Source organism: Malaclemys terrapin, chromosome 6, assembly GCF_027887155.1.
Source record: "Malaclemys terrapin pileata isolate rMalTer1 chromosome 6, rMalTer1.hap1, whole genome shotgun sequence".
Classification (NCBI taxonomy): Eukaryota; Metazoa; Chordata; order Testudines; family Emydidae; genus Malaclemys; species Malaclemys terrapin.
The window spans coordinates 87,517,408-87,531,287 of record NC_071510.1 but is presented as its reverse complement, the minus strand read 5'-3'; the positions used below and the strand labels follow the sequence as shown (position 1 = coordinate 87,531,287).

Genomic DNA, 13,880 nt, shown 5'->3' with positions numbered 1-13,880 from the left:
GCCATGTCTTCACCTAAGCTATTTATATACTACTGTACTTGATCAATGTATTTCATTACCTGTCCACTGTTCTTCAATAGCTTTAATTTGCTCCTCTGTAAACTTCCAGAACAGGGCCAGCTTTTTCCATTCTTGGGGTTTTAACTGATTGTAAGCCAGATTCCAGAGGCAGGAACGGATTTGCTTAGTCTGTGCACTGTGATCCTGTTTGAAGGATAGGATAAAATCTGGTGCATCAACTTGGTTTTCTAGATGTTCCTAGAAAGAAAACAAAGATGTTAAATAAGCTGCACAAATTTTAACTACAGAGTCAAACAATAGTGAACTTTTGTACTTGGCTACTCTGGCAGTTAAACTACATTCAGCTGTGTACTTTGACATCCATTGTCAGCAACAGGTAATTTTCTTAGTATAGACAAAATAAAAAGTAGCCTGTTATCATAGTTTGGCTAGCAGAGCTCTGGGGGGTGGCAGATCCCTTTTCCTCACTGCTTAGGGCAACTGCTACTAATCTCAAAACACGGCTGAGCAAAATTAACTGTAGAGCGGACAGGACCTAAGGCCTGTTGTTGTATGAGTTAAAATATAATATATTAAGATACATGTAAAATTAAATGCTACTTTCACCAGCAATCTTGCTATAGATTTACTATTAATATGCTTTTGTAGGTGGGCCCTGTCTATGCTACAAAAATGATAATTTTTAAACATAATTGTGACTAAGCCACATAAGATGTTTTTCTCTTGCCTCTGTGGACAGAAAAAACAAGTTTAAGCCATGTTTTATGGTCTGTCTATATTAGGCTTTTTTGTCAAGTTTTCCACCATTGCTACCACTGGCTCAACTTCCTTAGTGAGGGCACTAGTGTAGACAATGCGCTGGTTGCTGGCAAGTTAACCATAGCAACGTGTAGACTGTCTCTCAGAGTTAGATGACATGGTTAGAAGTAGAACACAGTGGACCCTTGGAGCCCTTACTGCACTGAGGCTCTTACTAATGGAGCAGCACCAGCGGGAAATCTTGGAAGGGTGGGGGAAAAATAAGGGAGTTTTGTCATTGACATCAAAGGGCCAGAATTGAACTTCTATTGCAGACATCCAATAAGGCCCCAGTTCAGCAAAGCATCTAAGCCTGTGAATTCAATGGGACTAAAGTATGTGCTTAACTCTGCTCATAATGGAGTGGGATGAATATTTTAAACCCCAGAACAGTGTGTCAGGAGAATAAGATATTAGCTGTCTAAAGCATCCAAAGTATGGTTTAGGGTTGTAGGACATTTTAATTTAATAAAAGTGCTACTCTAAAATTATGGTTCAAAAATAGTTAAACAAGTGGTGGTGTTACAATATTTTATTTCCTAACAGCTTACGTTCCATACTAGTAATATTTTTGCTACTCCAATGCCCTTGCTCATCTGTACTGAGATACTTGGCTACAGCTAATGTGGTAGAAGCACTATGGTTTTATTTCCTAACATCTGTTCAACTGTTTCACAGAAACACCTTTTCTTTTCCTCAGACAGTTAAGTAAATGTATCGAAAGGAGTATTCTTTAGTGCTATCTCAGTTGCCATATTTTCTCCAGGAATGAATAGCTTGACCTCCAATTCCCTTTTAAGCTGAAAGGAATAATAATGTACCTGACAACGATTCCAGCTGAACCAAACCCAATCAGACACACAGAAGCTGTGTAGGCGGTGGACTTGTTAATCCCCAAGAACTCTGCTTTACCTGCACTTGTTCCCTGCAGCATTAATTATCAGGAAGTATGAAGGAATGACAAGTAATTTATTTGTGTAATAGCTTAGCAATGATAGGCAGAGGTAAAGCAGAGAAAAGGTTGCAGAGTTACACCCTGAAGTGTAACAAGGAGGCAGGCAACTGAATTTCTTTCTCAGTCTATTTATATTTCCAAGGAACTAGTAAGAACCAGCAAACATTGTCAAAAGGCAGGTGGTTCCATTGTCTGATCAGGTGTGTTTATTGGAAGTAGTGAAATAAGTCCACTTTCTGATACTTATCTGAGGGTGGGCCTCTCAGCAAAGGGAAATTTCTCACTGGAAGCTGGATGCCAAGAAAGGGAGGCGGGTCAGGTGAGTGCAGAGAGAGGCACATTAACTGAACTGAAGCTTAGAGCTTGTCTATACTTACATTTTACAGTGCTCTAACTTGCTGGCTCAGGGGTGTGAAAAATCACCCCCCCCCCCTCGAGTGCAGCAAATCTGAGCACTTTAAAGCGCTAGTGTAGACAGGCTGCGAGTGCTGGGAGCCACGCTCCCAGCTCAGAGCTAATCCCCTCATGGAGGTGGATTACCAGGAGCGCTGGGAGAGCTCTCTCCTAGCACTCATGCACGACCACTTCAAAGCGCTGCCGTGGGAGCATTCCTGCAGCAGCGCTTTGAAGTTTCCAGTGTAGACATACTCCTAGTTAATGCTTTTGGCTGGTTGGTTTTTTTTAATAGGTGGGGCTTGATTTTCAGAGGAGCAGCCTGGATCTGGAACATCCTGGCTACTGGGACTTCGTGGCCACAATTTGAAGTTTGGTTAATGTTGTCACCTCTGCAATTTTTTCCATGTGGCAGAGAAGGGACGGGATGTCAGGGGCAAAACCTGGACTAGAACTCTGCACTCTCCAATCCTGCACTCACTCTTCTGAATTTTGTAAGCAGTCGGTGACACTTGGTGATGGGCAAGAAGGGAACCAGCTGAGGCAGAAGGAGCTTTAAATCTGGTTAGAATCTGCTTCTTCAGCTACTGTCCCCTTTGGAAAGACTGAGCTGTTTCGTACCTGTTTCAAGCTGTAATGCCTTTCTGCTTTAATAATCATATCAACAATGAGGGCATGGTTGCTCCTGGATGCGACAGCCAGCGCAGTTTTTCCTTGCTGAAAACAGAGACAGTGAGTTACAACATGTGTCCAGGTAACGGGCAGAATAGCAGGAATCTAGAGTCTGTTTACTGAGCCCTGACATTTGCAAAGAAAATGTTTCAATATAATTTTATGTCTCCAGAGTAACAGTAAGTAAATCTCCTCGCTGCTCTGGGTGAACTGGAGCCCTTTAGTTCAGTGCATTCCAGATGCCTGCAAATGGACCAGTAGAGCATTTCAGATATTTGTGGTTGCTAAGGTAGGGATGAGAAGCCCCTAGCATAAGAACAAGCTTATGTCCTGGACCCTGGTATATTGCTGCCTCTCATTCTCTATAATGTATTCTAGCCTGTCAAGGACATGGGCTGTTTGATGACAGGGTGGAGCAACGTCTTGGCAGGTTGAAGCATACATACCTGACTAGAAGGTGGTGCTCAATGTCTGGTACAGCCACCAAAACACACAAGAACCACTGCTTTCATTCCAGCCCCAGAGCACCGTTTAATCTATCTGAATAGATCTCTGCTACTAACAGTTCAAAGCCCATGTAAATACTTCTGTGACTTTACTGGCTTATCTCTGTAATCCTTTTATGTCGTTGGATTTGCACTGAACTCAGCTGCCCTACATATAAGTATTCTAGATGTTTTCCACCTATTAAGGTGTAGGTGATCTTTCACATTAGGACTGAAAGAAATCAGCCTCTAATTAGAGGGCCCAGAAATTAAGTTACAAAGCACTTTTACACTCCAGCTATTATAAAGTTCGCTAATATATACCTTCTGAATTCTAGCTCCCAGCACCATTCAAGATCATTATAATTAGCCCATTTGGGAGCCTAGGAATTTACATTTCACAAAATCCTCATCAGATAGAGAACATTCTACATAAGAGAAAAGACAAAGAACTTCCTGGAACTCACATCTGCCTGGTCGCTCCCCATTCACAGGAGAGCAATCCTGCCTTCTCTAATATATGTTCGTACCATTAGGACACCTGTTACTATATTCAAGAAGTTACTTGACATCCTGACAAATGGAGGGTTCTTTCCTGGCCACTGAAGAGGCCAATAACCAAGGTAGAATTTTAATGAATCTGGAGAAAGAAACAGGTTCAAACGGAACATCCTCTGTGCACTAAGAAGCAACAACACGCATCTAGGACCATCCCATCACCTCCTTTCTAGCCAGAAAACCTGAAGACTCAAGATGCGGGAGGGGAGAGAGGCCTGGCAACAACACAAGGTCAATCCAAGCAGGCTGCCTTTTCTTTAACATAGGGATGGGAGTACCCCTAACCCACTCATCCCATTCCAAACCAATCCAGTCCCCAAACCCCCATATTTGCCAATGTCCCCAACCACTTAACCTGTCCAGCCTACAGACAGGGAAGCTTCTAGCCCAAGAACTAACAGGAATGCAGCTGGGGAGAGCATTTGTGATGCTCCTTCTACGCTACTCTGCAGCTCACAGCCAAGAAGCACTTCTAGTCTGGGTGTAACCTGGCCCAGAAGGATAAGGGTATTTCATGCTGAAGTGGGCACGAAATATTTATTTTCATTGTTTGCCTTCTCACCTATACCTTTAAAGCACTGTGATCTCTCAGGTGGCGAAGGGCTTTTCTGCAATGGGCCAGGGATTGTGTTACCCAAACAGGGTTTAATCTTGGTTTAAGCCTGATATGGGAACCACAATTCTTGGCTCAGGGTAGACAGACCACAGGCTGATCAAACGTGAAGACTACATCTCATACCAGTATCTTACCACAGCCTCACAGAACACATCAACCACGTAATCCTCCCTCTGAGTCATGGGTCTCTTCTCACATGGGGAACAAGTGGCTTTTGTAGAATCAATATTGGCTTTTTATTTTTCTGCCAAGCTACATCAGTTTCAAACTCAGTCAGGGCAGCTTTACGTAAGGAAATAACTTGTATTGTCAACAATTCAGTTTAGTAGCTTTTTTAAAAATTAAGAATAAAGAGCTACATTTGCTTGCCAGACACTTCAGGGCCCTACAGCCATCAGTGTATCCAGCTCAATCACCAAATTAATAACAGGGCAAGAAAACACTTGATGCTTATGATGGTATTTCTCCATAGACTGTTTGTTTTGGTGCTTATACAAATCATTACAAATTATGGCTCTGTTTTTCCAAAGCAGTCTCTAATGAAGACATGGCTTGGGGCACCAGAGCAGTGTAAGCAGGAACAACTCCACTGAAATTAATTAGAAAAGCACATGCCTCTACTGGCAGTGAACCTGGCTCCAGGCATGTAGCTATTACATCTGCAAACTGTTATTCTGTCCAGTTAGACTTACGTTTTTTCCATCAGTGCTCTTTGATAGCAAGGTCTGCAACACAAACCCCATAACAGAGTAGGCCTTTGCTGTATGTTTCTCAGTGGATTTAGTTTTGAAGTACATTGGATTTCGTCACATTTGGCCTCACAACTAGCTATTCACTGAAACATTCAGATCTCTGAGTTGTTGCCCCATGACAGTATTAAAGGGAAACTCTCTTCATAACAGCTACATTCTAGTCATGCTCGTTTTATGAAGAATGTTTGGAAACAGTGACCTCCATATCTTCAGCGAGAGGGGCATCAAAGCAATGATCACATAACCGCGTTGTGATGTGAATAATGCAATACTGTATACCTTGTCAGCAATCTTGAGATCACAGCCTGCCTTTAGCAGCAGTTCCACTAGTTCCACATTGCCAAGATCAGCTGCCAGGTGGAGAGGGGTTTGTTGCTTCTGCAGGGATTAAAACAAAAAAGTGAAATAAACCAGTGTCCCTTTAGAAATAAAACACACACGATTAAAATCCAAAGGTTTATGATGAGAGCATGCACTTCACTGGAAAACCCTGAACAGAATGAAGGCATGTAACAGCTGAATGATCAAACTGTCAATTTTCTTTCAAACAAACAAGAGAGTGACTGAGTCTCTAAAGCACTGCATGTCACATATGCAGAAATTTTTTGCATACATGACTTGTGTTTACATAGATGAGAACTGGCAAAGGAGAAAAGCCTAAAATTTCTCGCATCAGAAATGTTTGTTTCAAAGTAGCAGCAAGCCCAGCTATAGATCATGATTACTACCTATGTTACCCTTTCTTTGCCTGTTCAATTGACCAGCTTCATGGAGAGTACATTTTCTGAGAGAGGGAATTACAAGCAGATTAGCAGGACTTTATACTTTGTTTACTGACTGTTCAGATGGAATGAGAATCCAGCTTGCATAAGTTAAGTACCATCGAACAGTAAATATGGGTGAAATTCACCCTGCGAGGAAGCTTTGTTCAAGGCCCTGCATGCTACTTAAGCCGTGTAGTGAAGCTATACAGAGGGAAAGCAGTGGGACAGTCTTGGTGGAATTCTCATATATTCATTGATTTTAAGGCCAGAAGGGACCGTTATGGTCATCCAGTCTGACCTCCTGTATAACACAGGACAAGGAATTTCACCGAGCGATTCTTGTATTGAGTCCATAACTTCTGTTTGAGCTAGAGCATATATTTTAGAATGACATCCAGTCTTGATTCAAAGGGATGGAGAATCCACTATCTCCCTAAGTAAATTAGCATACACTCTATGGAGAGAAGTCTCCAAACCAGCCCTGGCATTGAAATTGGTGTTGGAGAAAAGCCAGAGGAGGAGCAGCCACAGAATCTGTAATCATGCAGGTCCAGTGGCCTTCAAACTGTGACCAAAGGCATACAGGCTGGTGCAGTGGCCCCACGGATGCTACACTTCAGCTTCATTCCCTGAACCTGAAGATGGGAATCTTGTTGTTGCCCTCCCCTCCCCAATGCTCTTCACTTCACCCACATAAAGCCTAATTACTTGGCCTTTCTGGAGCATTACATTCTAAACAAAAATTTAACTCAGTATACACTGGAATTCAGTTCTACTAATTGCTCCACTAACAATCAAACTGAATTTCCCACTTTCTTTTCATGATGAACCATTTGCCCCTTGCTTATATCAGATTGAAAGGTAATTCTTTGATTTTCTTTGTTATTTGGAAGTATAAGAAAGTATTTAACACCTCTATCAGTGCCACTTCACTGCAGAAAAGGTATGTTATTTATGGGCGTGCCATATAAGAATCAATATATTCTGATACTGACCTTTGGATTGAAACATCTCATTTTGTCCACAGGGTCCTTGTAAGTTGAATATTTTTTGATTCTATGCTCCTGTCTAATTTATGAAGTCTATGGGTCTATTTAGAGTGATTTTTATGTCTTTATATATCCATTATAAATCTAGCATAAAAGATTGTTAAGATTGCATGGCTAAATGCTCACGATCAGGAAATGCCAGAGTTACATTTCCATATGCAACCTTAACCCTGCCTTCTTGTGCTTATGCACCATGATACAGTCTTTGATTTCATGATCACTTACTCTTCTTCATAAAATGTCACAACTTTTTCTACAATCTTAAAAATACAAGTATAGTTTCTCTTACTAGCATGTATTTATCTGAGTGTCCCAGAGACAATAAAAGTAATTTATATATAAAAGATGGGCCAGAAAAGTTTGCAGAAGTGTTTATCTCTTGTATTACTTGAGAAATAGCATGGATCATGTACAGTAACTCCTCACTTAACGTTGTAGTTATGTTCCTGAAAAATGCAACTTTAAGTGAAACGATGTTAAACGAATCCAATTTTCCCATAAGATTTAATATAAATGCGGGGGGTTAGGTTCCAAGAAAATTTTTTGGGAGCAGACAAAAAGGCATTATATACTGTACAGTACTGTACTGTGCTGTGGTGGGGAGGTGCCCCTGGCTTACCCCACATAGGCACAGCCCGCTGCAGACAATGAGGCAGGCAAGGACGCTAGGAAGCACCTTGCGCAGCAGCAGCTTCCCCCCAGAAGAACACGTGCTGACTTTGCCGGGGAATGCTCCAGGCCTACCTCTTCCCGTCCCCACTCCACTCCAGGCCCGCTTCTTCCCACCCCCACTCCACCTCCTCCCCAGAGCACGCTGCGTCCCCGCTCCTCCCCATTCCTCCCAGCGCTTCCCTGCTGCCAAACAGCTGTGTGCTGTGTGGCAGCACTTAGGACTTTCTGGGAGGGAGGGAGGGGGAGAAGCAGAGACATGGCACTTCCCCCCGCTCCTCCCCCTCCCACCAGTGGCAGATTTAGAGTTAGTGGGCCCTGTGCTCATCTTCATTTTTGGGGCCCCCCCCGTGGGGGGAGCATTCTCTCTTATCTCCCCCCACCCCTGTTTTTCATTTTTTTTTCTCCATTCTCCTCCTGGGGCTCAGGGTTGGGGGTGCAGGGTCTGGGAGGGAGTTAGGGTGTGGGAGGGCGCTCAGGGTGGGGGTCTGGGGTCTGGGAGGGAATTAGGATGCGGGAGGGCGCTCACAGTGGGGGTGCGGGAGGAGGCTCAGGGCTGGGGCAGGCAGGAGCTGCAGAGCACTTACCTGGGGCAGCTCCTGTTTGGTGTAGGGGGTGTTCAAGTGGCTCTGCGCAGCGCAGCACCGCCCCCATGGCTGCGATTCGGGGAGCTCCCCCCACCTCTCCGGCCGGCTTTGAAGGGGAAAGCGCCGCTTCTCTCTGGCCGCTGGCTGGGCGGCTGCCCATGCTCGCAGGGCCATGTTCCGAAAGGGGCTTTATCCCAGGGCCCTGCAGCCCCTAAAGCCCCTCCGTTCCGGGTGGCCCTGCCTGCAGGGGGGGAGGGCAGCTTTCCCACTCGCTCGCTCGCACCCTTCCTCCCTCCCAGAAAGTCCTAAATGCTGCCAAACAGCTGTTTGGCGGCAGGGGAAGCGCTGGGAGGGAGGGAGGAAGGGACGGGGAGGAGGCAGAGAAGAGGAACTTGTGCAGTGCTCCCTTGTAAAGTCAGCCAAACAATGTTCTAAGGGAGCATTGCCCAACTTTAAATGGGCATGTTCCCTAATGGAGCAGCGACATAACTTCGAAACAACGTTAAGCGGGAGGACGTTAAGTGAGGAGTTACTGTAGTTAAACTGTATATTATTTTTAATGTTTAGATTTAAAAATATGCAAAATGCTGCCTCTCTCAGGTTCCAGGTGATTTGTAACAATATTACAAATACAATCCAAGAGCTACAACAGAGAAAAAGCAGCAGATCCCACAAAACCCAGTTGTTCTTCAGAAAACAACATATGCACAAGGAGGCAGAGCAATCTTAAGTCTGGTATTTTCTGACTCCTGAATGCCTAATTGGGCAATTTTAATTTTCTCTTGATGTAGTTGTTTTGATGGAATTCCTTCATTGCTTTTTTTTGTTGTTTTTTTTTTTGTCCAGGACCAATAAATACCTAATCTGGAACTATCTGAATGGGTCTCCACAAGGTTCCCATTAACCAAGAGAAGGGCTCCTCTGCAGACCAAAACTTTATGCATCACATCAAATTTTCAACTGTGTGAGTTAACTGGAGCTTGACTGAGACTGGGATGCTACAAGCCTCTGCCTCATTTAGCACGCACCTTAGAAGATCACTTTGAAAGGAAAAAAAAGGGAGGGGGGGAATTTAGAGTTTTTTCTTGAGGAAATAAAATGTTCTTCCAGTTAACTGACATACTGCAACGGGTTTGTCTTTCGGCTCAAGAAGAGCGATACGCTTTAGCAATGTAGTAAATATAAAAAATAATATTCAAACAGAAATTAATGAAAGCATTTTCTGAGTATATACCACATTGCTATCCAACTCTAAAACAATATCAGCAGAATGTATGGAATGAATAATAGACTCATGAATAAGTCGGAGGCAACTGCCTTTTCTTCCCCCTTTTTGTACTTTGACCTCTTAAAGAGATATGTAAAATAAACACACACTTGTATTTAAAGCGAAGAAAATACAATCTCTTCTTTCAGTCTCTGATTCAGTTTGATTACCTGATTCAAGGCGTTTATGTCATAATTAGCATCCAAGAAGCTAATTACTATAGGAAGGTGATTATTGAGGACAGCCAAATGGAGAGGGGAATTCTGCTGTAGAGAGAAACAAATGAACAGTAAGACTAGTACAATTTCGTTAACAATAGCATTCAGATAACACAAGAGAGTCCCATTAAAACCTGCTGCTCAGATTTGAAACGCATGCCATGATCCAGTAACATTTTTCCCTGATAGTTCTTCAAAATGCAGAAGTACAATCTGCTCTCTCAGCCCTAGAAGAAAGTCAGATTCACTAAAGAGCTTTTAGTTGCTAATAAACCTATATTTGTGAATTACTTTTTCAGTCAAAACATATCTCGTTGGCAGCCAATTGCTTTACACCAGTGGTTCTCAACCAGGGGTACGTGTACCCCTGGGGGTACACAGATGTCTACCAGGGCAGAGGTTCTCAAACTTTTTCTTTCCAAGGCCCCCTCAACATACTATAGAAATTCCACATCCCGTCTGTGCCACAACAACTGTTTTTCTGTGTATAAAAGCCAGGGCTAGCGCTAGGGGATAGCAATTGCCTGGGGCCCCATGCCACAGGGGGCACTGTGAAGCTAAATTCCTCAGGCTTTGGCTTCAGCCTCAGCCCCAGGCATTGGGACTTCGGCTTTCTGCCCTGGGCCCCAGCAAGTCTAATGCTGGCCCTACTTGGCGGATGCCCTGAAACCTGCTTGCGGCCCCCAGGCCACGGATGAGAACCACTGTTCCAGGGGGTATGCGTTCATCTACATATTTGCCTAGTTTTACAACAGGCTGCATAAAAAGCACTAGCTAAGTCAGTACAAACTAAAATTTCATACAATGACTGAATTATATTGCGCTGTATACAATACACTGAAATGTAAGTACAATATTTATATTCCAAATTGATTTATTTTATAATTATATGGTAAAAATGAAAAAGGACGCAATTTTTCAGTAACAGAGTGCTGTGACACTTGTATTTTTAAGTCTGATTTCGAAAGCAAGTAGTTTTAAAGTAAGGTGAAACTTGGGGTATGCAAGAGAAATCGGACTCCTGAAAGGAGTACAGTAGTCTGGAATGGTTAAGAACCACTGCTTTACACAAAGTGGTACTGTGCATGGGAAGGGCCCATGCAAAAGAAAACTATTTGAATTCTGCCTCAGGGATTACGTATTCCCTGTTATATAGTAAAAAAAAAAAAAAAAATTCTAAATAACTATTGTTTTCCCCATTTTTAATTAAGCTGTGATTTAGGGATACTTCCTCACACTTGTAATACTAAAAAGTCCTTTTAGGGTTGCCAAGAAAGAAATTAAGCAGCTATTCAAAATCATCTGCACTTAAAGCTGAGTGACTATATTGTGTTAGAGAAGGTATCTGACACATTTGGGCTCTGGTCCCCACCAGGATGCAGGCCACCACAGAGGTGCAGGGTTCTGGGGTAGATCTAGTCACAGGGCTCAGTTCCTAGCCCCTTCCCACTTACAAATGACCCAAAAGCAGCTTACAAAGAACAAACAGAATGAGAAAAATGTAATTATTCACTGCATAATGTCTATGAATAATTCTTGGTCTGTAGTTTGTCTGCAAGCAGTTCATAATAAGTATTTCATATTAAAGAAGTGCTGATATATTTTGCTTGAATACATAGGTTACATGGTATTATTTCTGTTTGCCCCAGCAACATGATTTGAGGACGCACCCATTCAATCAAATTGAATGAACTGTGCATAGCTGTGAATCAGGTTTCTGGGAAAACAGATCTTTACCCCGATATAACGCGACCTTATATAACACGAATTCAGATATAACGCGGTAAAGTAGCGCTCCGGAGGGGCGGGGCTGCGCACTCCAGTGGATCAAAGCAAGTTCGATATAACGTGGTTTCACCTATAACGCGGTAAGATTTTTTGGCTCCCAAGGACAGCGTTATATCGGGGTAGAGGTGTACTCAAGAATACACATTCAAAATCCACTTTCCAGGAATATTCTCTAACATTCACTTAAATATTGCTGCTCCGGTGAGCACTCTTGCCAGTGAACTTGTTTGCTACTATATCTATGGAAAGTGAATGCAGCTGGAAGTGAGTTCAGTTTTTATTATTCAAGTGGTTATTAGTGGAAAAAATTATGAGGCGTTTGCCCAACTCTAGTCACCATGGAACCATGAGACTGATCAGATCAGTTTGTATGTTGAACCTGTAAACCAGGAAGGTTTCTTGTTAAATATCTTTTAGAAAAATCAGCACCAGTTCCAGTTCATTACTCTCTTTATAAACAATACCCATTTCTTCAAAGCTGTAGAAAAATAAAGCTCTTACCCAGCTTTTTACTGAAAACATTTCAAAGAAAAAACCACTAATATTAACATTTGATAAGTTACTGCAGCCATAGAAAGGCAATGGAAATAAGCAGTACTACTATGACTGACTGGTTTTTAAACTAATAAAATAAACTGTTTCAAAGACTTTAATATTATTTATATAATTTCACCTCCTCCACAGTGATAAACAAAGGAACAGCAAAGGGTCAGTAGGCAGCATAACTGTAACCGGGTCAGTCTCAGAATATTAGAGAGACAAGGTGGATGAGACAATATTTTTTATTGGACCAACTCCTGTTGGCCTGTGATACACAGGTGGTCAGGCTAGGTCAGGGGAGGGCAAATTTTTTGGCCCACGGGCCACATCTGTGTATGGAAATTGTATGGCGGGCCATGAATGCTCATGAAATTGGGGGTGGGGTGTGGAGAGGGTGAGGGCTCTGGGGGTGGGGCCAGAAATTAGGAGTTCAGGGTGAGGGAAGGGGAAGAGGGTTGGGGTGCAGGGTGTGTGTGTGTGTGTGAGGGCTCCAGCTGGGGGTGCAGGCTCCGGGGTGGGGCTGGAAATGAGGGGTTGAGGGTGCAGGAGGGTGCTCTGGGCTGGGGCCGAGGGCAGGAGCGGGATCAGGGCTAGGGCAGAGGGTTGGAGTGCAGGAGGGGGTCAGGGGTGCAGGCTCCAGGTGGCACTTACCTCAATCAGCTTCCAGAAGCAGCGGCATGTCCCCCGTCAGGCTCCTATGCATAGAGGCATCCGGGGGCTCCGCATGCTGCCCCATCCTCAGGTGCCATCCCTGCAGCTCCCATTGGCCGCATTTTCTGGCCAATGGGAGCTGTGGGGGCAGCACTTGGGGCAGGGGCAGCATGCGGAGCCCCCTGACTGCCCTACGCATAGGAGCCAGAGGGGGGACATGTCGCTGCTTCCAGGAGCTGTGCGGAGCCACGACATGGAGATGGGCAAGCCCAGACCCTGCTCCCCGGCGGGAGCTTGAGGGCCAGATTAAAACATCTGAAGGGCCGGATGTGGCCCCCGGGCCATAGTTTGCCCACCTCTGGGCTAGGTGATCTGACGGTTCCTTCTGGCTTTAAACTCTATGACTCTAACAGTAATAGGTAAACAACCACAAATCTCAGAAAAGGCAGTCAAGAAAGATCAAACACGCTTGACAACAATGGAAGTAACACTAAAACAGTAACTGTAATAGACTCACCTCAGGTTTAGGAACCAGATCGATATTTTTACTGATAAGAAACGTGACCAAGGATGTATGTCCATTCTGCGTTGAAATGTGCAAAGCATTACTATTGTGCTGAAAGAAACACATTGGGAAAGGGAAAAAGACTTTTTACCACTGGAAAGAATTCAGAGAATTTAGAAAAACTGTTCTTTTAAAACATCTATTGAAACAGATGAAGCTTCAGTTTAAATTGTGTTACTGTCAAAACTAGTCCCCCTTTAGTTAAATGATGAAGTAGGATATAAATTCACACAACATTTTTATGACTGTCAAAGGTACTATAAATCATTACTAGACTACAACACAGGTAGTTGGCAAAATACATATCCAGCAATGCTAATAATTTACTACTCCTTTTTAATCTACCATAAAAAAGAGAAAAATCAGTTTGATCAGCCACCCTGTGTCACTGAAAATTAGGATTTCAATTTATCTCCCAATCCTGTCGCTTGGTATGACCTTTAACAAGTAATTACATTCACATTTACACACTTTGAAAACCACTGAAAAACTTTCCTTTAATATTTCTGCTAAAGGCAGCAAAGATTAATTT

At 43.3% G+C, this 13,880-nt stretch overlaps 1 protein-coding gene across 4 annotated transcripts in view; it reads right to left on the bottom strand.

The window, feature by feature from the left end:
* The window catches only part of POLK (DNA polymerase kappa), a 106,082-nt gene that overhangs the window by 1,199 nt on the left and 91,003 nt on the right, over positions 1-13,880 (bottom strand). For 3 of the 4 annotated variants that reach the window (XM_054032582.1, XM_054032579.1, XM_054032581.1), the window contains 5 exons: positions 13,301-13,399; positions 9,757-9,852; positions 5,530-5,628; positions 2,789-2,884; positions 60-258 (listed from right to left, as the gene is read on the bottom strand). In XM_054032582.1, coding sequence (XP_053888557.1) covers positions 60-258; positions 2,789-2,884; positions 5,530-5,628; positions 9,757-9,852; positions 13,301-13,399 — 589 coding nt within the window. The remainder of the gene's footprint in view (positions 1-59; positions 259-2,788; positions 2,885-5,529; positions 5,629-9,756; positions 9,853-13,300; positions 13,400-13,880) is intronic. The other variant, XM_054032580.1, reaches the window with a different exon arrangement.